The sequence below is a fragment of the Uranotaenia lowii genome, chromosome 2 (genome assembly GCF_029784155.1).
Source record: "Uranotaenia lowii strain MFRU-FL chromosome 2, ASM2978415v1, whole genome shotgun sequence".
In the NCBI taxonomy this organism is placed as follows: Eukaryota; Metazoa; Arthropoda; class Insecta; order Diptera; family Culicidae; genus Uranotaenia; species Uranotaenia lowii.
In genome coordinates, this window is record NC_073692.1 from 22,994,651 (window position 1) to 23,019,790 (window position 25,140).

General features: G+C 38.9%; 3 protein-coding genes across 12 annotated transcripts in view; 1 reads left to right on the forward strand and 2 right to left on the reverse strand.

Moving 5' to 3' along the window:
* LOC129744023 (uncharacterized) overlaps nt 1-25,140 on the forward strand; it is a 724,779-nt gene that overhangs the window by 58,522 nt on the left and 641,117 nt on the right. The window lies entirely within an intron of this gene.
* LOC129741155 (uncharacterized) lies at nt 15,726-17,363 on the reverse strand. Its single transcript, XM_055732862.1, has 2 exons — nt 16,496-17,363; nt 15,726-16,429 (listed from the first exon to the last, which is right to left on the reverse strand). The coding sequence occupies exons 1-2, from the start codon at nt 17,361-17,363 to the stop codon at nt 15,726-15,728; spliced, it is 1,572 nt and encodes a 523-aa protein (XP_055588837.1).
* On the reverse strand, nt 19,817-23,575 carry LOC129741156 (uncharacterized). The gene has a single exon (XM_055732863.1). The coding sequence runs from the start codon at nt 23,573-23,575 to the stop codon at nt 19,817-19,819; it is 3,759 nt and encodes a 1,252-aa protein (XP_055588838.1).

Sequence of the window (25,140 nt, forward strand, 5' to 3'; positions counted from 1 at the left end):
TAAATGAATTGATTAGAATATTTTGGAAAAGTTTTGATTAATTCCATACTTACAAACAGTAACAAAAACACGCCTGCTTTATTGTGTTCTTTAAAACTTGCATAGCTCATAAATAGTATATAAATTGGTTTTTTAAACTCCTATCATAAAACAAAAAATGAATAAATTGGTTTCTTAGAGTCTTGATGAATTCGTATGAAAATATTCGAAAAGTGATAAATTTTGGGAAATTCGTGAAATGTTAAAATATTGATGTAGTGCAGTTTGATTTAGAGCTGAGTCTTACAGATGCGTGATTGGCCTCAAACTGGTTTGTGTGTAATGAAATATTGGCTATAAAAAGATTTTTTTTCTTGAGGGGATTTGGAGCATTCGGGTTAGATGTCCCTTTAAAATTTGATAAGATTTTGGAAGATTTCATATATAAAATTGATTGTAATGAATATGAATTTTTTATAACATTTTTTTTAATGGAATCGATTTAAAAAATAAATCATGGTAGTCATTGTAGTCTTAAAATCTAATTAAAATTATAGAATATAAATACTTCGTACAAATTTTAGGATCCAGAATTTTTATTAAATCAACTATTGGAAAAGTTGACTTATTTCAAATATCGTGTATGCGGAAGCTCATATCTATCATTAGGAGGTTGAGTCCTCGGATTACCGAACATTTTGCAATTTTGGGACAACCTAATGTAGAGTTCAGAACATTTGGATTAGAAAAATGAGTGTGGCAAGCAAGTTGTACTTTCGTATTGGAGAGCTCTGCGTGATTCACAATGATCACGACAACAGGACCAGCTTGAACAAAGGTTTTGGAGATGGTTATATTTCATATAATTTTTTAACATTTTTTGTCAGCTGGTGCTGAACAAAAAAAAATACAAATTCATACATCACACAGCTGAGGTTGATATTTTACATTAAAAATGTTTCCTGAAAAATAAGTATGTACATATACAGTACCGTTCATAATTGTATAGAAATTGGAAGCAAGCGCACTGTCACTTCGACTTTGAACTTTCATAACTTTTTACTCTGATGATATTTTTAGATCAAATTTTTTGCGTTAGATAGATCAACTATCACACTATTATATCACAAAATTTGAGCTTTCTGGAGTTTGTGTGGCCTGAGAAACAGTAATTTTACGAAAATCGGACTTTTTGGACTTTTCTCATTCAAACTGCAATATCTCTGGAACTACGCTACATTTTTTATTGAAATTTTGCACAGTGATTGTTGAAATATGAAGCTAGCATGTCTAAAGTTTTCGAAAAGATCTATCGATGAAATCAAAAGTTACGCGAGGTGCAATATTTCAGGCATGAACCTTGAAATGCGATTTCTATAGAATTTTGGACGATTTATGAGAACAATATCATTTCCTCCACTAATCAGACAAAAATGTCTGGCAAAAGCAATGAAGAGAAGAAAAAATGGAATAAATGGTCCATTTGTGTTTTGAAATCAGAATCTCGCGATATTGTTGTGATTTTTCGGTTGAAATAGATTAACTGGTTGTTAAACAGAGAATATGATTTTCCTATGAAAACATTCGTCCAAAATTCTATAGAAATCGCAATTCAAGGTTCATGCTTGAAATATTGCACCTCGCGTAACTTTTAATCTCATCGATAGAATTTTTCGAAAACTTCAGACATGCTAGCTTTATATTTCAACAATCACTGTGCAAAATTTCAATAAAAAATGTTGCGTAGTTTCAGAGATATTACAGTTTGAATGAGAAAAGTCCAAAAAGTCCGATTCTCGTAAAATTATTGTTTCTCAGGCCACACAAACTCGAGAGAGCTCAAATTTTGTGTGATAATAGTGTGATAGTTGATCTATCTAACGCAAAACATTTGATCAAAAACTATAATCCGAGTAAAAAGTTACGGAAGTTCAAAGTCGAAGTGACAGTGCGCTTGCTTTCATTTTCTATACAATTATGAACGGTACTGTATGTTACTTTTTTCAAGACAAAATATTTCAAACCTAGAAAAATGCCAAAATGGTTAGTTTACAGCCTTGATCATAAAGTAGCTTGAGAAGGCAATGTATAAAAACATCTAACGAAGAACAGAAGAATTGTTAATAGGCATCTGTGATACTGTTTTGTTAAAATTGACACCAGCAAAGGAAAGTAAAATTATTGAAAACGGACTGAAAATGTAGTTATTGTTAGTAAAAAAAATTTGTATGATATTCAGAAAAATCGAAAAGGGCAAAAAAAATCTGTTTGCACATCACAATCAGAATTTTCTGTTTTATTATGACAATCATGGACTGAAATTCGGATTTTAAATAAAATCTACTGACAAAAAAAATTCATTTCGACTTGAAGTCCAAGGAAACGATGCGAAACAACTCTAATCACCTCCTAATTCAGATCTTCAATTTTGATTCAGCATTCTAACACGTTCGTCGCCATTGGACCCATATTCGGGTGACGGGTGTATTTCCTGGGAGACCCCGTCATTTAAAAAAAAGTGTGGCGCTCTCTTACTCAAGTTAGCTGCTCAGCTAAGCCACACGTTACAAAGCATGGAGTTCTCCTTCTTTACTTTCTTGCTACGAAAGGTCTGTGGGCCCGGCTAGTAAATCAACCAAATCATCAGTAATTATTTGTATAACTCTTTCCAATGACATTCGAAAAGATCTCAATGACATTGACGGTTACCCAAGATAAAAAAAAATGTAACACAATAATCGCTCAAAAAACTGTCATTGAATTATTCATCTCGATAATATTTTGATCTTGAAACAGTCGAAGATACTGTTGGTCCTTTGACAGTTGGAATGACATTCCGTAATTTAAATTTAAAAAAAAAAAAAAGATTTTGGTCATATTTAATAGCAATCGGAACTATTACCTGGAGGGAACAGATCAAATTTGAAGACGGATATTTGGTATCTTGAAAATTTGATGAATTCGACATTTGGTGCTGACCAATCAAAGTTAGTCGTAGAAACAGAAAAAAAATATATATAGGGGAGAGTGGGGTATCGTGGGCCATGGGGAAACGTGGGCCACTTTTAATATCTCAGATGTGTATTGAGATAAAAATCTCAAACCAACTGTCATCGTCGTCGCTTTGCGTGAGCATGTATTCCTATATGTTGTTGACTGAATTACGCATCATATGCTTCTTTTATTTATCAAGCTAAAAAAAGATAGAAAAATTTACTTACATAATTAAAAAAACACCCGCTAATTTCATCGGTGGGGAACCTAAAGTGCATAACAAAAATATGCTCATACGCTTATGATCTTAGTTTTGTCATGATCTTTCACGTCTAAAAGGAATTTTTGATGAAACATCAATCAGTCACACAAACGTAACCAATTTGCAAATTATAGCTTGTGGGGAATCGTGGGCCACACATCTTGAATCACCAATATTTTTATGTTTTTATACACATTCAGAACTTAAAATACGTTTTTCCTATCTGTAAAGTTTTTCTATGCCAAATGAAGAGTTATGAAAAATATTTTGTCCATCTTATATAAGAAATTTTGCCAAAACGTTCGCCAGCCAGGTTTTGAAATCTATGCGAACATACACACCTCTCTTTTTTATTTAATCATCTGAAATTGCTTTAAAATAACGAAATGAATTAGGAAATCACAGTTTTGGGTCAACTCATAAACTTTGCACGTTATTTGGTCAATTTGGATTTGGTGGCCCACGATTCCCCACCATTTTTTAAAATCCAAAAAATATTGCTTTTTTCAAACAGTCAGAATTAGGGAAAAATAACTTATTAAACAATTTAAAAAAAATACCTTATGATACCTTGAAAATGTAGAAAACCATACCATTTTTTATTTTCATTTTATCTCTTATAATTAAGAAGTTATAGGACAACGAAAAAAAGTGGCCCATGATTCCCCACTCTCCCATATATTTTTGCAAAATTTTTAGCCAATTTTCATCATAGGCTCGGTGTCATAATAAATTGAATTTTGGGAATTTTCACAAATTTCACAGATTTTTTTAAATTATGTACGTTTTCCAAAACTAATGCAAACAAAAATAATGTAACTTCAATGTAAACATAAATTTTAGGATTTTTGACAATGTTTTGGAGAATCATTATAAGTTTTGTACTGTTTGTAAATATTTTTCGAGTTAAATGTAAAAAAGGCTCAATTTTTCATGGCTTTTGAAGGTATTTTATGCTATTTCCATCCAATCATTCAATCGATTCCAGAAAATTATCACAATATTTTTTAATAGAATAACATCAAATCGGCAGCTTTGGACCAACCTGGCTGGAGAAGAAAGCTCTTGATTTGAAATTGTTTGAATTTATTGGAGAAATTGATCGAGGACATCAGATTCTATTTACTAAAAATAGTGTCCGGCACTATTTACTACAAAATTATACGTAGATTTCCGAAAAATTTGAGAAAACGTCAAACGAAAGGCTTGTTTTGAGAGTTATCATCATTGTTGGAAAGTTCTAGTAACTATTTATAGCTACCAGAACTAATAACTACGAAATAGTAAATTTTCCAACCACTATCAATTTTTGTCATGTACAGATCAAAAGCTTTCGTCTTATGTGTCGCAAATTATCATTAAGATTATCGAATTCCGGATCCGACCAGTTTTCAAGTACACCGCCCATAACCGAAGTCACACTTCAAACATTTTTATCCTTTCTGAACAAGACTAGCTAGGAACCGCTGAAGTCATTACTTTTTAGAGGTTGAGACATTAATTTTAATATCGTTTCAGTGAGATTTCAATAAATGGTACGATGATGATTCTTTATCAGTTAAAATGTTGAATGTCCCCATAATATGAAAATAAAGTAATCGCTCGGTAATCGAACAATTTTGGGATCTGAGTACAAGGTTAGTTTACTAAAAATCAAACGTTTTGTTGAAATAATTGAAAAAATTCAGATTTTTTTTTATTTCACCGATTGGATGCTTTTCTGTTCAATAATCGATGGTTGCTTGTGCTCGGGTATGTAGGGTAATACTATTGTTTTCATACATTTGTTCTCAAATGTTTCAACTCTTAAAACTCATTAAGTTTTTGATAAGATAAAGTCGCTCTAGGCTTTAAAGAATGTTATATGACATTCTGACAGTTAACATAGTATCAAAGGTTTCAATTTTTTTTATTAATTTTGTCTGTTAATGAACCCTGAACTCTCTTTAGACATTAAAAAACGTTATATTTTACAGGAACAAGTTGTTCTCTGGTTTTATGTTTTTCAATCTTAACCCTTCGTTTCATGATTTTTTATTTTTCCTTAAAAATCATTTTAAATAATTGAAATGATGAGTTCATCCAGAAAAAAATTAAATAAAATACGATTTTTCTATTTTTCCGTACATTAATTGTTGCAAATTTGTTTTTTCATGAATCTAAGAGTTTAATCTCAAATGGCATGAGTTTTGCCGATCTCTTAAGTACGATATAAAACGGATCGTAGCAACTTTCGACCAATTTTAATACTATCGTCAACAGCTTATAGGAGATCGTGTCACGCAATTTGCTGTATGGCTATCAATAAGGATTTTAAGAAGGATCGAGTACTCAAACAGCAGCAACCGTACTAGTTGATGCCATTCACAATGCTCTGAATAATCGCAAATTTATGGGCGTGCTATTCTTTGACCTGAAAAAGGCTCTACTAGACGCGAACTCTCTACTTGCTAGTTACCTAGCTAATAGGAGGCAATACGTTCAAGTCAATCGAGCAACAAGTGACCCAGGAGATCTTCTAGTTGGGGTTCCCCATGGAAGCAATCTAGGGCCTATCCTGTTTATCATCTATGTAAACGATTTGCAGGAGTTAAAATTGTATGGTAAACCCAGACTGTTTGGAGACGATGCATCGTTATCATTCGAAAACGCTGACGTTAGGACAATAACTTTTGTGATGTCAGCGTCAACTGATTTGGAAAAACTGAAAGTATTTCGCGACGCGAATCTTCTCTCGATAAACCTAGATAAAACCAACTATATGATCAACGAATTGCCTATCTTCGGACGACTCTCAGTTAAAAATTGATCAAACCACGACTGATTAAGTTAAAACGTTCAAGAATCTGGATCTTAACTTTGACGAGCGTATAAGATTGAACGTGCACGTGGCCTTTGAAAAAAATTAAATGCAATACACAGTATCATCTGGAGAATATCAAGGTTTGTACCCACCAAACAGTTAATTTGTTTATACCATGCTTTACTTACTTACTTAATGATCCCGCGCCGATCCTCCGGTGCATAGGGCCGTGGTAAAAGACCTCCACTGTTGACGATCCGGAGCCAGCGTCTTCACCTGGTCCCAGTCAAGATTCTCGTCGACAGTTCGGATTTCAGCGGCTAGGCTTCGCCGCCACGAATTTCTGGGTCTGCCTCTTCTTCGATGACCTTCTGGATTCCAATCTAGCGCCTCTCTGCAAATCTCGTTTTCATCTCTTCGCAGCGTGTGGCCAATCCATCTCCACTTACGTTCCCGAATCTCGATTTCTAGCGCCCTTTGATGACACCGGCGATGTAGCTCCTCATTCGAGATCCAGTTGCCAGGCCACCAAGCGCGGATGATATTCCGCAGGCAGCGGTTTACAAATACTTGCAATTTTCGCGTCGTCCCCGCATATGTGCACCAAGTTTCGCACCCGTACAGCAATTCGGATTTGACGTTTGAGTTGAAGATTCGGATTTTTGTTCGTAGAGACATCTGGCGTGACCGCCAGATGTTTCGGAGACTCGCAAACGCAAATCGGGCCTTTCTGATCCGGGTTTCGATGTCTTTCCTGGTACTACCATCAGGCGTAATCTGGCTACCAAGATACTGGAAGCACTCCACTTTCTCAACTTGTTGCCCAGCTACCATGAAACTGGAGGGATTTCCTGTGTTGATCTCCATCGACGTGGTCTTTCCGACATTGACTTTGAGACCTGCTGCCTTGGAACTTTCGGTGAGGTCGTCGAGTTTGCTCTGCATATCTGGTTGTGTTTGGGCGAGCAAAACAATATCGTCGGCCAGGTCAAGGTCGTTCAGTTGCTTCATTGTTGAAGGATTCCACGGCAATCCTCGGTTCGGTGCACAGTCAATCGATCCAATCAGAATCTCATCCATTACGATTAGAAAAAGTAGCGGTGATAGAATACATCCTTGTCTCACTCCAGCAGTTACCGGGATTGGTTCGGACAAGACACCGTCGTGCTAGACCTTGCACGAAAATGCTTCATACTGTGCTTCGATGAGATGGACTAGTTTCTCTGGGACCCCTCGTCGCCTTAGAGCCGCCCAGATGTTTTCATGGTTAAGTCGGTCGAATGCTTTTTCGAAATCAACGAACACCAGCAGAAGGGAGTCCTGGAATTCGTTGATTTGTTCCAGTATTATTCGTAGCGTTGTGATGTGGTCCACACATGATCGTCCGGATCGGAATCCAGCTTGTTGCCGTCGGAGTGTAGCGTCTATTTTCTCCTGGATCCTGTTCAGAATCACTTTGCAGAGTACTTTGAGGGTTGTACAGATCAACGTTATGCCTCGCCAGTTACCGCACTCTGTCAGGTCTCCTTTCTTCGGGACCTTTACAAGGATACCCTGCATCCAGTCGGCCGGGAATGTTGCAGTATCCCAGATATCAGCGAAAAGCCGGTCCAACATTTGTGCTGATAGGGCAGGGTCGGCTTTCAGCATTTCAGCAGGGATGCAATCGATCCCAGGTGCTTTGTTGGATTTCATGTTTTTGATTGCCGCTTCTATTTCAGCCAGCGAAGGCGCTTCCGAGTTGACGCCATTTAAGCGACTTACTGTTGGCGCTTCGAGCTGCAGATTCTGTTGGCCATCGCTATTCGTGACTCGGAAGAGTTGTTCGAAGTGCTCAGTCCATCGTTTGAGCTGATCTGTTCGATCGGTCAATAACTGACCTGCTCGGTCTTTTAGCGGCATTCTTGCATTAGTTCTTGCACCACTGAGGCGGCGAGAAATGTCATAAAGTAATCGGATATCTCCATTGGCGGCGGCTCTTTCTCCCTCTTCGGCTAAGGAGTTTGTCCAGGCTCTCTTGTCTCGTCTACAAGCTCGTTTAACTGCCTTTTCCAGCTCCGCATATCGTAAGCGGGCGGCTGCTTTGGCTGACCCGGTACATGTCTGCTCAATTCCGACTTTCGCCTTTCTCCGATCATCGACCATCCTCCAAGTTTCATCCGACATCCATTCACTCCTTCTTCCACAAACTTTACCGAGAGTACCATGGCTCGTCGTGATAAAGGCATTCTTGATTCCACACCACTGTTCTTCGACTGTTCCGTCTGTCGGCAGCTCCGAGGCTCGGGATTCTAGCTGTTCAACGTATGCCCTTTTCACCTCTGGATTCTCCAACCGGCGGACGTCGTATCGACACCCGACTTTCTCCTCGCGCCGTTGGACACGTGCAACTCTCAGTCGTATCTCGCCAAGGACGAGGTGATGGTCAGATGCAATGTCTGCACTTCGCTTGTTGCGGACATCAAGAAGGCTCCTTCTCCATTTTCGGCTGATGCAGATGTGGTCAATTTGATTTTCTGTTCGGCCATCTCGGGATACCCAAGTGACCTTATGTGCTGGTCGATGGGGGAAGAGCGATCCACCGATCACCATGTTGTTGTTGCCACAAAATTCTACAAACAGCTCTCCGTTTTCGCTCATCTGTCCTAGGCCATGGCGCCCCATGATGCGCTCAAAGTCCTGATTGTCGGAGCCAATCTTTGCGTTGAAGTCGCCCAAATGGATTTGAATGTCACCCTTCGGAATTCTCTCAACCACGCTGTTCAGTTGACTGTAAAACTGCTCTTTCTCCTGCAAATCGGCAACGTCAGTTGGCGCATAACACTGGACCATTGTAAGGTTTCTAACCCGTGTTCTAAATCTGGCTACGATTATTCTTTCGTTTATCGGTTCCCATCTAATGAGGGCCGCGTAGGCCTGCGGGCTTAACAGGAAACCAACTCCTCGTTCCCGAGTAGCATGTTCTCCTCGTATGCCAGAGTAAAGCAGGACTTGCCCGGGTTGTGTCTTGTGTTCTCCAGTATTAGGCCAACGGACTTCGCTCAGTCCCAGAATTTCAAGCTTGAGGCGGCTAGCCTCTCTAGCAAGTTGTTCCAGTTTGCCTTGTTGGGCAAGGGTTAAAACATTCCAAGTTCCAATTCGTGTCCGTGTTTTCATGCTAAAAGTCGTCGCCAAAGTTCCAGGTCGGTCATTTCTTTCGGGTTCCGTAACAATTTCAAATCGGGAGCAGTAGGTTGTTAGCCTAAAGTCCCTATCCCGCGATGGGGCTGCCATCTTGGACTTAGCTGGCGGGAGCCGCATTTCATAAATTCAGCCGCTTGCTGCAAGACAGACGCTGTTTGAGCCGCCCCTGACCTGGAGAACAGACGCTCGGTTGTTGTTGCACGCCGCCCCTGACCTGGGGAACAGACGCGTGCGGCCACCTTCTCAGTCTGCATGCGACCAAAGCATCCACCGGGGTTGGGTACCCGATCTCCGCTTAGGTTACTCGCACCCCAGCCGGCACCGTATTTTCTCTGTACCCCCTTTCTGCGAGCCACCGCCTGCCGCAAACCGCCTCACCAATCGTTCACACCCGCCACCAAACAGCCTCGAACCTCCCTGATGTTGGAAAAAATAGTTAATTTGAATGCTTATTGTAAAATCTTGATATATAAGTTGTCACGTTACGAGTAAGTTTTGATTTTGGATCTAGAGCTTACCGTTTATTAGATCGCAAGATTTATCTTTAATTTCTGAAACAGGGCCATAAACTTTCGAGTCTCATGATTTTGTTATTATGTGCACAATAATTTTTTTGTATGGAGTAATAAATTTTGTGTTGTTATCAAAACCTTCAAGATACCATGGCTTACGATCTTTCAATTTCCTCATTAGAAAGGTTAACTATCTTCAGCTATAATGAGCCTTTTTTTTTCAAATGTGCATCGATAAGCTGCTGCAACTATCGGAATTACAATGGCTTAGTGAGCAATAATGCGAATAGAAAGAAAAAGAGGAAAAAGTTTCGTTAGATAGGTGTTCCTGCAAAATCATCGTTACTTGCCAAAATTCTGCATTTTTCATCTCAAGAATGATGCCACTTTCCACCTGCATGAGCATAATGAATTACCCTTTAAGATCCTCAACAAATCCCTCGCCAGCAAATCTTGAAGATTAATCGAAGATTGATTTACGGTATCTTGGTAGCAGCAGAAGATGCTTCTCACCACCACTAAATGATCCAATCAAAAGAGTAATCGAGAACTTTGAGCGATACATTTACGCCACTCAGCCAGCCAGCAGCACACATCAGTCGGAAGATAAGTGAAAATACGCCAGGATACGCATGAAGCGCCTACAAAATGATCCCAGTTTGTGATGGATATAATTCCATTTTCCGAGCTCGACTGAGAGATTCTTCCTGGAGGTGGTGCTCCCACAATCGTCCTACTCCTACTTAGTCGTTCGTCTCATTAGATGATTAATTATGATGGATTTAGTGCTGCTATAATTGGATACTATCGTGTTCCATTTTGTGGCGCCGCGCATATGTCTGGGTTTTGTCCGGGGAAAACTAGACTCAGACCCAGACCGAGGATGCTGCTTCCCAGGGAGATTCTTCCCGATGCAATGAATTGAAACAGCTCATGGTAGGTCTTATTCGGCTTAGCTGAGAATTATATGGTGCACTGTGAGGGCGGTGAAGCAGAACCTCGTTTTTTTTTTTACTTCTTTGCAGCGTCATCATCGTTGCACTAGACAAGTTGAGAACTTGCTTGTGTGGAGGTGTACAAACATTCAGTCTTATATTTATCTTCGAGAAACATGCGAAGGACCATGAAGCAGCAGAAAGCATTACAAAGTTCTGCTGCTGCATTGGTCAGCTGGAAAGGATGCAATCATGTACATACCCTGAACTTAATTAGATTGGAGACAAGAGATTTGGTTCGAGCAACTGAGAAAAGAAGTGACACCGGTCATAACGAGTAATTTGATTTATTTATGAAATAACCTGACAAGAAGAAGAAATTCTAGTCTATTGAGAGACCTTTGACGTCCTGAGACTTGGGTCAATTCATATATCTGCTCTACTCGAAAACACATTTTTAAGGTTCAAACTTCTGTTGCAAAAGCCCGATTCAAGAGATGGAAAAATGTTAACAAAAGTGCAGAACTCTAAAAATAAGCTCTTTTTAAAAAAATTATAATATATTTACTAAGAAAGAGTTTATTTGAGCAGAATATATTTTTCACCAAACCACAAAATATTCGAGTGAAATTAATAAAAAAAAGCAAATTCCAAAAGCTGTTCCTAGATTTTTTTTCCGAACCGTGACTCCGGTTTAAGTACCGTAAAACGGGGTAACATTGATCACCGGGGTAGCTTTGATTAACATGAAATAGTGCCAAATAATCATCAATAACTAAGTCTATAGTTTGAATTTTTGAAAACTGTTTTCTACGTTTGAAAGCCTATTAATTGAGTATCAAATAGGCAAAATTTGGTTTGTATTTGAAATTTGTTTTCTGCTAGTAAAAATGTTATTTCACAATCTTAAAATATCTATCTTTCCCAAGGCTCGCAAACAAACAGCTCTCTTGATGATACCAAAAAGCATTTAGAAGCAAACGAGTTGTTGAATGTGAAAGAACAATTTTTTTTCTTTGTAATTGTGTAGTTGTAGTGCTATTTTTATTGGCATTTAGTGATAAACTTTTTATATTTAAAAATAAAGGACGTTTTCCAAGAGTAAGCCCGTATTGGAAAAATGGCTATGAACCCTAACAAATGGTTAACTTTGAAGAAAAAATGAAAATGGTAATAGTGGGTGAGCCTAGAAGAACGTGTGAAGGGAAAATTTCATTTGTATTTTGAAGCTAAAACTATTTAGCAATTGTTATAACTTTTGCCCCTAAATGTATGCAGCATCAGTGTTCTTTTTTCGATTATAAATGTTTTTGAAAGAAAACGTTAAAAACTAAGTCAAATTGATGAACAAGCATTTAAAATTTTATTATTATGGTTTTTTTGTGTTCTTTTTGATTAAGAAAATTCGATAAAACCGTCAAAATAGAGATTGATCAATGTCACCCCAAAGCATCAAACTCTGAACAGAGACTAAATCGATTTTTAAATCAAATTTAAAGAAGTCTAATAAATTTCTGCAACCATGTTTAACGTTCATAGGAGCCCAGTACTGGTTTTAAAAATATTTAACATGCCACATTCCCCTTAACAGAAAAAATAATCGAAAAATACTGAAAAAAATGATCAATCTTACCCCGGATTACGGTACTCAGCAATGCTGGTGTGTTTGACGTAAGTTGTTAGTAGAAAAGGAAAACAAATAACTTTCAATAAAGAAATTTCTGTAAATTTTTAATTTTCCTCATTTTTTACCACTGATAAATTATTGAAAATTTTGATATTTTTGTAGTTTTTGTAGTTTTTGTAATTTTTGTAATTTTTGTCATTTTTGTCATTTTTGTCATTTTTGTCATTTTTGTCATTTTTGTCATTTTTGTCATTTTTGTCATTTTTGTCATTTTTGTCATTTTTGTCATTTTTGGTCATTTTTGTCATTTTTGTCATTTTTGTCATTTTTGTCATTTTTGTCATTTTTGTCATTTTTGTCATTTTTGTCATTTTTGTCATTTTTGTCATTTTTGTCATTTTTGTCATTTTTGTCATTTTTGTCATTTTTGTCATTTTTGTCATTTTTGTCATTTTTGTCATTTTTGTCATTTTTGTAATTTTTGTAATTTTTGTAATTTTTGTCATTTTTGTAATTTTTGTCATTTTTGTCATTTTTGTCATTTTTGTCATTTTTGTCATTTTTGTCATTTTTGTCATTTTTGTCATTTCTTGTCATTTTTGTCATTTTTGTCATTTTTGTCATTTTTGTCATTTTTGTCATTTTTGTCATTTTTGTCATTTTTGTCATTTTTGTCATTTTTGTCATTTTTGTCATTTTTGTCATTTTTGTCATTTTTGTCATTTTTGTCATTTTTGTCATTTTTGTCATTTTTGTCATTTTTGTCATTTCTTGTCATTTTTGTCATTTTTGTCATTTTTGTCATTTTTGTCATTTTTGTCATTTTTGTCATTTTTGTCATTTTTGTCATTTTTGTCATTTTTGTCATTTTTGTCATTTTTGTAATTTTTGTAATTTTTGTAATTTTTGTAATTTTTGTAATTTTTGTAATTTTTGTAATTTTTGTAATTTTTGTAATTTTTGTAATTTTTGTAATTTTTGTAATTTTTGTAATTTTTGTAATTTTTGTAATTTTTGTAATTTTTGTATATTTTGTAATTTTTGTAATTTTTGTAATTTTTGTAATTTTTGTAATTTTTGTAATTTTTGTAATTTTTGTAATTTTTGTAATTTTTGTAATTTTTGTAATTTTTGTAATTTTTGTAATTTTTGTAATTTTTTTAATTTTTGTCATTTTTGTAATTTTTGTAATTTTTGTAATTTTTGTAATTTTTGTAATTTTTGTAATTTTTGTAATTTTTGTAATTTTATTATTTTTGTGATTTTGTTATTTTTGTAATTTTTGTAATCTTTGTAATCTTTTTTTTTTTGTAATTTTTGTAATTTTTGTATTTTTTGTAGTTTTTGTAGTTTTTGTCATTATTGTAATTTTTGTTATTTTGTTGTACAAAATTGTAATCGTATTTCTGTGAATTTTGGTGTCATTTTTGTTCCATTTCTCTGTCAGTTATACGTCATTTTTGTGTCGTTTCTGTGTCATTTCTGTGTCATTTCTGTGTCATTTCTGTGTCAATTTTGTGTCATTTTTGTGCCGTTTTTGTCAAAAATAATAAGATTTGACTTACTTTTTGATAAGTTTTGGCCATAGCTCCCCAAGGCAAAATTTTTCAATTCATATTATCAAATCGAGCTTAAAGTTATTTAAATATTCAAAAGCTTAGCTTTAACAGAATCTCTTAATTGAATCCGAACTCGTAAAGTAGGACACTGAAGCCAACATATTGCGTTTTAATGTTTGTGAAAGCAACATCATCCATGGCTAAACTAAACTAAAAAGAGATAGAACAAAACATATTTTTCATAAAGCCCCACACACTCCGTATGATGTTCAAATATTTCGACGTTCACGCACAATTTGTTTGATTTACAGAGAGCTCATATCTGGAGATCCACTGCTGAAAACTCCCCGTTAAGTTGTGAAAATGGTTCAAGCTCAAACACGTTTGACAAATAGCTCGAGTGTATACCGATTCCATCAAACCATCCATTTTCAGTAGAATGCCGAACTGATGCTGGAGCTGTTGTTGGGGGATTCGAGAAATCCGAGAAAAAGCTCAATCCGCCCCTAGTAGGTACCGAGTGCTTCTAGGAGGAGGACGATGTGGAAAATTCCATTCACCCCAACCCAAGTATGATCGAGGCTTTTCCAGTACCAACCCATAACATGGCTTGGAGCCAGCTAGTGCTCTCGTTTGCGGACTGGGACTGCGAAAGTGGCAACCGGAAAAGTGCCCAGATTGGTAATCTGAGCTGCTTTTTGGAAAACTCAGTGCAGTAGGAAGCTGTACGAAAGCGGGTAATAAAATGTGATGAGTTATGGGAGCATTATGTAAGATAACTTCATATTTATGCAAACGAAATGCAATGGACTGGAATTGTGCGGCTGCTCGAGGATTTGTTTTCGTTTTTTTTCTTCGGCGAGTTTCGCACTCGAAAGGACATATTGTTTATATTTTGTTAGTGTGCTTTTTCTGGCGTGAATGTGTTAATGGGCACTTTCGAAAACCGGTAGATTTCGGCAAAAGTTATTTTGCGGTACTTTCAGAACACTTCGGAACAGTTTTTGTCATGTAACAGCCCATTTGATTATTCGAATATAAGACAATAATTTCAAGGGATTTTTCATGGAGAATCGAAAATGTAAATGAGAGAAAGTTTAAGGCTGAATAAGTTTTTTTCGTCGAAAAGTTTCTAAAAAAAACGAATAAATTGAACTCTTTGAATCGGCTTCGAGGAATTGTTTCTATCGATCTTGAAAGGAGCGAGGCTGTTGGAAGAAAATCACTTTCCCTTTTCATTTATCATGGCATGGCTGGAACTGAAGGAATTTGTCCCTTTTTTTGCTCCTATCGAAAATGCATAACATTCTTGGCCGTGTATATCCTTCTGCTTGATAAACGGACCGAAATTTGTCTTTGATTCTTTTGACGGGAAACTGTCACTTAGGGTTTCTGTGAAGACATTCTTTTAATTTTGTGTTTACTGAACAATGTTCAAATGTTTTTCAGAAACCTTTTTAAAAATCATCTTTCTTTTACCGAAAATTTAAAATTCAACTTTTTGTGAACTATTGAACTTTGACATGTATAAATTTAACTGTTTTTTAGCTTTGAACTGACTGCCCATGATCACTTAGTACTGTGTTCGGGTATTTCTGGACCGAAAAGAAATCAAACGCGCAAACTTAATTTTTGGATTCGTCCGCCGTTATTTCTCGATTGTCGAAAGTGAACTAACTGCGCAGTTGCCGGGACCCGGCTTTATCTACCTTCTTCGTCGTCATTCTATACGCGGGTGCGTATGTGTTGGTGTTGTCGGTTCGATACGCACGGTACCGCTGTCAAGTGATGATTTCGGTTCGCTATAATTTGGTCGTCCGTAAATGCCTCAACATACTCCCCAGGGTGGAAGGAGGCAACCTTCCAAAAAATCAAACGTTCTGGGACCCAGTCTTGATGGTTGTGTGTAGTGTCACCAAATTGTCCTGGATTGGCAACATACACAATCTCGAAATCGATCGTCGAGTTATGCCGTCTTGGGTCCGGATGTCAGCAACTCGTACTATACCGTCCGGTCCTGGGAAGGTTTCGACTATTCGGCCAAGGATCCACCTTTGGGGTGGAAGATTCTCGTCGCGAACCACAACTACCTGTCCAGGTTCGATGTTCTTCGCTTGATCCAGTTTGGTTCGGTTCTGCAGTTGGGTCAAGTAGTTGATGTGCCATCGCTGCCAGAAGTGTCGAACAAGTCTCGACACGTGTTGCCACCTTTTCATCAGGGATGTCTTCGTCTTCTGGAAATCGGGCTCTGGTAGGTCCTTCAATGGTCGGAAGATCAGGAAATGACCCGGGGTGAGAACGGTCAGGTCACCCGGATCGGTTGATTGAGGACACAATGGGCGCGAGTTGAGGGCCCCCTCGATCCGCGCCAGCACCGTCGACATCTCTTCGTAGGTTAGAACTGCGTTGCCCAACACTGCTCGTAGGTGCGTTTTCATAGATTTTACACCAGACTCCCAGCTGCCACCAAAGTTAGGAGAGTAAGGTGGCTGGAAGTGCCAAGAGATGCCCTCTTCGCTGCAGTAGTTGACCAGGGATTGTTGGTGCTGTTCGTCGCAAAACAACTTTCGCAGCTCTGCGAGGATTCGCTTCGCCCCTAAAAAATTCCAACCGTTATCTGAATATATATGAGCACAATTACCTCGTCGTCCGACAAATCTTTGGAGAGCCCCAATAAACGCCTCGGATGTCAGGTCCCCGACCAGTTCCAAATGGATCGCCCGAGTCGCCATGCAAATAAACACAGCGATGTAGCCCTTGTACGTGACCGTCGATCTTCTGTTTCGCTGCTGTAGACTTACAGGCCCTGCGAAGTCTACTCCGGTGTTGTAGAAAGGATAATTTTGCTCGACTCGACAGACAGGAAGCTCGCTAACAGGTTGACTCAAAATTTTCGGGTTTCGTCTGAAGCACTTGGTACATTGGCGAATCACTTTCTTCACTATGTTTTGTCCTCGTACAATCCAGAACTTTTGGCGTAGAGCTTCTATGGTAAGACGAGGTCCTGCGTGGAGGTACTTGATGTGATACGATCTTATCAATGCTACTGTGAACGGATGGTCTGCCGGGAGGATCATTTGGTTCTTCAAGTCCTCGGGAATCTGCGCCTTTTGAAGTCGTCCACGAACTCGCATCACACCGTCGTCGTCGAGATATGGTCCGAGAGTTAGCAGATGACTGTCTCGGGGAATTGACTTGCCGTTGCGAAGTTTTTCGATGACGTCAGAGAAAACTTCTTCTTGAACTAGCTTCACCAATTTCACCAAAGCATCGTTGAGTTCCAGCACGTGATACACATTCGCCCGAAATGTGCAGGGTTGTTTCGGCTTTTTTCTGATGAATCGCAGCATCTGGACCATCGTGCGTAGCATCGATTCGAAGCTGCCAATATTTTCGAAGATGCTGAACCGCTCGTTGACCACGCTCACCAATGCCTTCAGTTCTGGGATGTCCTCGATTTCGATGTTTGGCTTCCCGCATGGAGCGGTATCAAACAAAAACGATCCCATTTATCTTCTACCCAAGACACCCAAAAGATTCCCTTAATAGTTTTGGATCATTGATGAACGATTATACTAATCGTTTTTTCATGAAATGGAATCGTTTAGACACAAATAACGATACAGGGAACGGGTTGTTAAGTAAATAAACGATTCATTTCTTTGCTTTTTTCTAGACAGATTTTTCTGTGAAATGTATCAAAACGATTGATGTAATCGTTGTCATATAATCAATTTTTTTTTTTAACGATACAATGTATCTTTAAAAGATCATTTTATGATTTACGGCTCAAAATGAAACGATTCGTGTTATAATTAAAACATTATCTAATTTGTTCTTGTTTTTTTTCTACATATTTGATCTTAAAATTAGTACATAATGATTCAACATATTATGAGTTCGATTCATTTTAAATCACATAAATATTATTAGTATAAATCTTTCTCGACCGGTTTACGGCTACTTTGACAGCTTCTGTCAGTCGAACTGCCCGAGCTTTCCTTCTGCAAGCGTTTCCGTCCGTTGTAGTTTTCGACTATCATCAGTGCCGCAATAGTCTCGAAGTCTTCGTTGCCAAAGGACGTGGTATGACTCTCCTTTCCCTCCTCATCGTCTTCTTCTCATTAGAGCTTGTCGTCAGTTTTGTGTTCGCTTCGTTTTCCTGGATGAAATCATACTAAACTACTAGCTGTTCGTTTACATTGCCGTCGCCTGGGTCAAGGAAAAATCAAATAACCATCATTCTTCTCCGGAATTAAGGTCATGTCCGGAGTAATTTGCCTGCGAAAGATTTAGAAGAAAGAAATACGTTAGTTGAAATATTACAAACATTGATGGTGATCTATTGACCTTAGTCACACACAGATCAAACCATAACTGAAGACGAGAACGAAAGTAATATGGAACAGCTGAAGTAAAATGGATGGTAGTAGATACTAAAATGTTGTTTACTTAGACATATCTAGTTTTCAAGACAAATTGATTTCAAAATCTATATAAATTGTTTAAGCTTATTAGTGAATATTAATTTTTATACGAACCCAAAATTGGTGTCTATCTTCCTATTCTAAATCCAAATTCAAAATGATTGTCCAAATCCTCCTAAAAAAATCGCTAGCCTTCTCTGAACTCTTGGCTTATTGCATTTATTTACTTTGGGATCAATCTATCAAATCTAAATTCAGTGTTTAGCTTTGAATCGAAACAATTACTATACAAGATAGCCTTGGGGGGTTTTTTTATTGCTTGTCCCCCTGAGGGACGGCTGAAGCCTTAGGAGTTTCAAAAAAAATGGCAATTTCGTGGAAAATGTTATCATATTCTTCCTATACGTATCCATAAATATCTCCAACAAGAATCTTTTATTAACAAGACTGTTTAAATCAAACAAATTTGTTTGGCTAAAGCCTGATCATTATTGATGAAATGAAATTCATTACCGTAACTAGCAACTGTGGTTTTTATGTCAACTTAAAAGTACACATACTAAGCAGGCAATTTTTTAAAACATTAACTCTGGTTTTTACGTAAAACGTGATAAATATTTTAATTCATAATTACCTTGTGCCGAATACTTGGCTTTTCTACGGTTTCGCCGTTCCATTTATGTACATGGCTCAGTCCTTTCGTAAGCTTCTGGCAGACTGGCAGAGCAAGTTAGTTTGATGACACCTTAGAAGTAACGCTCCCGGTAGACAGAGGATTTTGAATCTATGTTGGCATACATCCAGGTTCTTCAACACAGATCTCGAATATGTAAGACACATATCCCGCACGCTTCCGCCTCAAGTAACCTGATCAATCTTGATTGAGCTCATGTTGATTTTTCACATGTTCTTAACCCCGGGAAGCAATAATTTCTCGCTACGGCAACATCAATCCAGCGACATCCGGAGCTAACCTCAAAAAAAGTAAATCAACCAAAAAATCACTCAGAAAATTGTACAACTTACAAATTTTCTAATGAAGAAATGAATCTCGGGGAAATCTTTGGAGTCGTTCGGTCTTGTACGTTCCTGGGCTGGGATTCGGGCCTCCAGTTAGAAAAAGTTTTCTGCACGATTCCACTTAGTCGCAACATTTTGCCTGACCTTAAACAAAACATCAAAATAAAAACACAAAAAAATATCAAAAAATCTACAACTTACCAGCTTACTCCACTGCCAAGAGATCGTAGGTCCAGATTCGGTACCATCGAGGAATGTAGCCACTTCCGATTTGGTGTTTCGTGAAGGATTTTCTTTCCGAATTATTTCAGGTTTTTTTTACGAATGACGATCATTCGAGACACTTCTGTGTAGTGAAGACACAGTGCGTGTCAAGATTTTTTTTCAATCATTAATCGTATCTTTTTGCTTTCATTCTGTATAGTATCTAGCGAATACGCATGATGTTGGACACACGATGAGTGAAGCTAAAAACAGAAACGATTACCGTAATCAGATCAGTATGATACTGACGATTAGATGTACGGTTTTCGATTATGCGGGTTGTCGTCAGATAACCATGTAGCCTCGATGTTCTGCAGGAAGCACGGCCCGTGCCACCATTTATCGAAGTCAACAATCTCGTTCGGCATGAGTCCTCGTGACAGGGCATCGGCTGGGTTCTCCTTCGTGCCAATGTGCCGCCACAAAGCTGGACTGGTCGTTTTTTGGATGTAATCTACTCGGTTAGAAACATATGTTTTGAGCTTAGTAGATGGTGTTCGGATCCAAGTTAATACTACCATGGAATCACTCCAAAGAATTATTTGGTCAAAGGTAATTTCAAAAGATCGTTTCACATTTTCAATGATTTGAGCTAAAACATGAGCGCCGCATAACTCGAGTCTTGGAATAGTTAACTGTTCCTCCTCTGTTTTACGAATTGGAGCTATACGCGATTTTGAGCAAAGGAGCTGAACCGACACTTTATCTTCGCAATCGACCGATCTTACGTACGCGCAGGCTCCGTAGCCCGATTTCGAAGCGTCTGAGAAGCCATGTAGTTCAATGGACTTCAATTGGTTTTTAGGGAGCACACACCTTGGGACTTTGATTTGGTCTACTTGTTGGATTTGAGAGCGAAATTTTAGCCACTTGTTTTTCAACCCTTCGTCTACAACGTCGTCCCAGCCATATCCGCTTTTCCATGCCTCCTGAACAATCAACTTGGCTGTCAAAATCACAGGACCGATCAGTCCGATCGGGTCATACAGCTTTGCCACGTCTGACAGAATTTCACGCTTCGTACATCCGCAAGTCTTGAATTCGATGGATGAGAAATCAAGGACAAAGAGATCAGTGTTAGGCTGCCAGGTTAGCCCAAGTGTCTTTGTTGATTTGTCGTTCGAGAAAATTACCTTTTGTTCTTGATTTTCGCTGGGAACAGCATCCAGGATTTTGCTATCGTTGGAGCACCATTTATGCAGAACCATCCCTCCGGAACAACACATTTCGATTAGTTCAGTTTGCAGAGTCCTTGCTTCGTCTGAGCTGTTCGCACCGGTCAATGCATCGTCCATGTAGAAGTCAGTAGTACCACGAGCCGCAGCATAAGGAAAACGATCTTTCTCGTCTTGGCAGAGTTGTAGAAGACATCTAGTAGCGCTGAAGGGAGCACAGGCCGTGCCGTACGTGAGGGTTGTCAACTGATACACAGATATTTCACTGTCAGGACTCGATCGCCACAGAATTTTTTGGAACCGTTGATCATCTTGGTGCATCTTTATCATTCGGTACATTTTTGAAATATCAGCTGACATAGCGACTCGATGTTTTCGAAACCTCAAAATAATGTCTGCCGAATTCTGTTGAATGGTTGGGCCGACCAAAAGATTATCATTCAGGGACTGACCGTTCGAAGTTTTTGAGGACGCATTGAAAACGACACGTAATTTGGTGGTGCTACTAGATGGTCGGAGGACAGGGTGGTGGGGAAGGAAGTACTGGTCTGGACCGTCAACCACTGTATCGATAGTTCCGATTTTTATCATATGACCCATGGATAAATATTCGGCCATAAACGCTTTGTAGTCATCATACAATGTGGAATTCTTGAGTAAGCGATATTCCATAGCAAGAAATCTTTGGTGAGCAAGATTTAAAGAATTGCCCAATGTAGCTCCCTTTCGAAACGGTAGTCTAGTTATATATGTACCATCAGCTGTTCTTTCGACCGTGTCACAAAAATGAGTTTCGGCTAATGCTTCCTCAGAGACTGATTCTGATGGTTGGAGTTCCTCAACTTCCCAAAATCTTTTAAGTTTCTCATGCAACTCTTCATTTGTCATAACGTTGCAGAAACAATCATCAGTTTCGGTAAACTCGCCCTGTCGCTCAATTATTCCACCAACTACCCAGCCGAACTTGGTTTCACGGAACGAAAACTTTCCATCCATAAACTCTTGCCTTCCAGAAAATATTTCCCAGTACAATTCCATACCGAGAAGCATATCGATTCGCCCGGGTATGTTGAAAGAGGGATCAGAGGGGATCACACCATCGGGTAATTTCCAAGAAGACGTTTCAAAGGGTTGTAGAGGAAGATTCGCAGTGACTTTGTCTGCTTCAAGGAACTCGATAAATCTTGCGTAGTCACAGTGCCTGGACATAACAAAGGCTCGCACAATACGACGAATTTTTGAATGTTGATGACACACTCCACTTAGTTCCATGTTAGTTGATCTAGACTTCAAGCTCAGCTTTTTGGCGCAGTCTTTAGTGATGATGTTGGCCATAGATGCACCATCTAACAAGGCACGACAGTCAAACCGTTCGCCGTAAGAATTTTCAATCACGACGGTTGCAGTGTAAAGCAAAACCTGTTTGGACGTCACGGTTGCATGAGTCAATGAGGGGTTGGACGACGAGTTGTGGGTACTCTGAACTGAACGATTTGTTTGACCAGACGAGGTTGGGGCAGACCGGTAATTTTGACCATCAGGATTAGGAGGTTTCGGCTGATTATCGCGACCACGAGAGTTGGAATCATATTTCATATCGGGTTTCGGTTGGGAGAATTCAAGGTGCAGCAACGTGTGATGTCTGTCTGAGCATCGACGACAAGAGGAGCTAGGGCAGTCCGCCAAAAAATGCTTATTGCTCAGACAGTTGATGCACAAACGAAGTTCTTTGACCTTGCGTATACGTTCAGGGACGGAAAAGCCTCGAAACTTAAAACATTCGCTCAAAAAATGACTTCCACTGCAGAGAAAACATTTGTTACGCTTTGGTTCTAGGCTCATAGCAGCATTTGACACAGGACCACGAGATGTATGCCGCAACCTTTGCGCCTGCGAGACTTGGGGACGAGGATTTCTTTCACCAGCTGACGCCTTTCCACACTCAAGACTTTCCAAAATTCTACACCTGTCTTGGAGGAATGTAATTAAAGCTGTCCAGCTGGGGTAAGTCGAGTCTGTTTGTTGCATCTCAAAGGCCTTACGAGTTTCACGATCCAAACGACTGGTGACTAGGTGAACCAAAAAGACATCCGACGTTTTATCAAGGGAGAAGCCTAAAGCAGCAAGGGCTCGAATATGCTTCAGCACTCCATTCAAAAGCTCGCGCAGTGCCAAGGAGGATTCGTAATCAATCGATCTGATGCGGAATAATTCAGAGATATGTTTTTCGACTAACAATTTTTCGTTTTGGTAGCGATCCATCAGGGCTTTCCAAAGGGATTGAAAGGACTCTTCTTTTGATTCAATGGCACGCGCCTCATCGCGGAGGGACGAACGGAGATAGTACAGCCTTTGAAAATCGTTTAAATGATCGTTGCGTTTTATCAAACTGGTGAACTGGTCCTTGAAGTAAAGCCAGTTCTCGCAATTACCGTCGAAAAGTGGAAGGGGAATTTCAGGCAATTTTATTGTGCTTTTATTGGGGGTTTCGGAAGAAGAAGGAACAATAAGTGGCTTTTTTTCATCTTCTTTATAGTGCAAAAGCTTCTTCTTAACTTGAATTCGCACTTCACGAACAATATCGTGGATGGTTTCACCTTGCATCTCAATATCTGGCACTTCTTCTTCTTTAACTAGACCAAAAAGTTTCAATTGATCGGACCGAAAATTGTCGTAGAGTTCAATAGAAGATTCAAGAATGTCTTCCAAGCGAATTTTTTCACCGGTCGCCACATCGAAATTTTCAACGACCAAAAGCATCTTTTTTAATTGCGTTTCGATGGAGGAGAGGGACCGGGTGAGAGAGGTAACTTGTTGCTTGGTAGAGGAACTCATTTTGACCGATCAATTGCTCACGACTTTGCTCAAAATTTGACCGAAATTTTTCGATTTACGATACGATTTACTCAACCGACGCGATCCGTGAAACGAACGTAGCTCAACAATTGCTCGAGATGCTATTTATTTAATTTGGGGGGAAATGCTCAAATTGAAACGATCTTACCTTGTGGCGCTCGTCCAGCAAGACGCTTTACTCGACAGCGAACAAAGGCTGGAGTTAGAAAATGGCGTCCTTCCAATTGTTTCGCTTCAATTGTTAGCGATAGCGTCCTCCTTTTGTTCAGGTGGCGTCCCCTCAACTAAAATGGCGAATTTTATCCGACCCACCGATGCCTGTTCTCCAGTCCGGATTCTCGTTCTGCAGCGTTCCGCCGTAATATCACTGATTTTATGATCACTAATTAATCACTGATAGTCCAGTCCTTTATTTTTCGTTTCTTTTTAATTTCACTTGTTTCTACACTTATCGACTTTTTGCCGATTTTGCAGTCCACAAATGTAGCAGCGCACTTTTTCCGTCCGGTCAATAAAAGAACGCACACTTTTTCTAGCGGTTCAATGTCCGTGAAGTCCAACAAAACTTTCGATTTCTTATCACAAACTGTCCGCTTTTGTTACAACAACTCTAACTGTCCGTTCATTGACCTCTCAAAACTGTCCAGTAAATGCAGTCCAGCAAGCACAAATATTCTTCCCAGCTACTGGGTTTGCACTCAACAAAATGGAGTAGCGCGCCGCTACTTTTGTTCGCACACAAAGCACTCTTTGCAAACGTTTCGATGACGCTCGATTTTCGCTCGAAAAAACTATCACCGAATCCGCTTAAACTTTTCACTTTCCGATTTTATCCGTAGGTACACCGATTAACAATTCTATCCGGTTCGAAGGACCACTTTATGTTCGGGTATTTCTGGACCGAAAAGAAATCAAACGCGCAAACTTAATTTTTGGATTCGTCCGCCGTTATTTCTCGATTGTCGAAAGTGAACTAACTGCGCAGTTGCCGGGACCCGGCTTTATCTACCTTCTTCGTCGTCATTCTATACGCGGGTGCGTATGTGTTGGTGTTGTCGGTTTGATACGCACGGTACCGCTGTCAAGTGATGATTTCGGTTCGCTATAATTTGGTCGTCCGTAAATGCCTCAACATACTGTTTGGCCGGATTTGGCATCAGTTCACTACTCGAAAGACACGATGGCTTGGTACACAGCCAACAAAGTCCAGATCGTACCGATGGAGATGAATCCGCCAAATTGTCCTCAAGCGAGACCGATTTAAACTTTTTGAGTTCTTTGCAAATCGTGTTTGATAGAACAAGGGAAGCCTTCAGATTTTATAGAAAATTTGGCACAAACTGAAAAGAGGCCAAAGTCATAGCAAATCAGACTGTGCTGAAGCTATGAGCAGTCATCTACTAAAACTCGATTGTGAACGTGAAACTGAGCAGGTGATGAAATTGGAGGCTGGGGAAGGTTTCTATTATGTTTTGAAACCCTCCCTGCCACAGGAAGGGGGAAGGAGCTCCCAAACAAAAGACATATGTTTGCATAACTCAAGA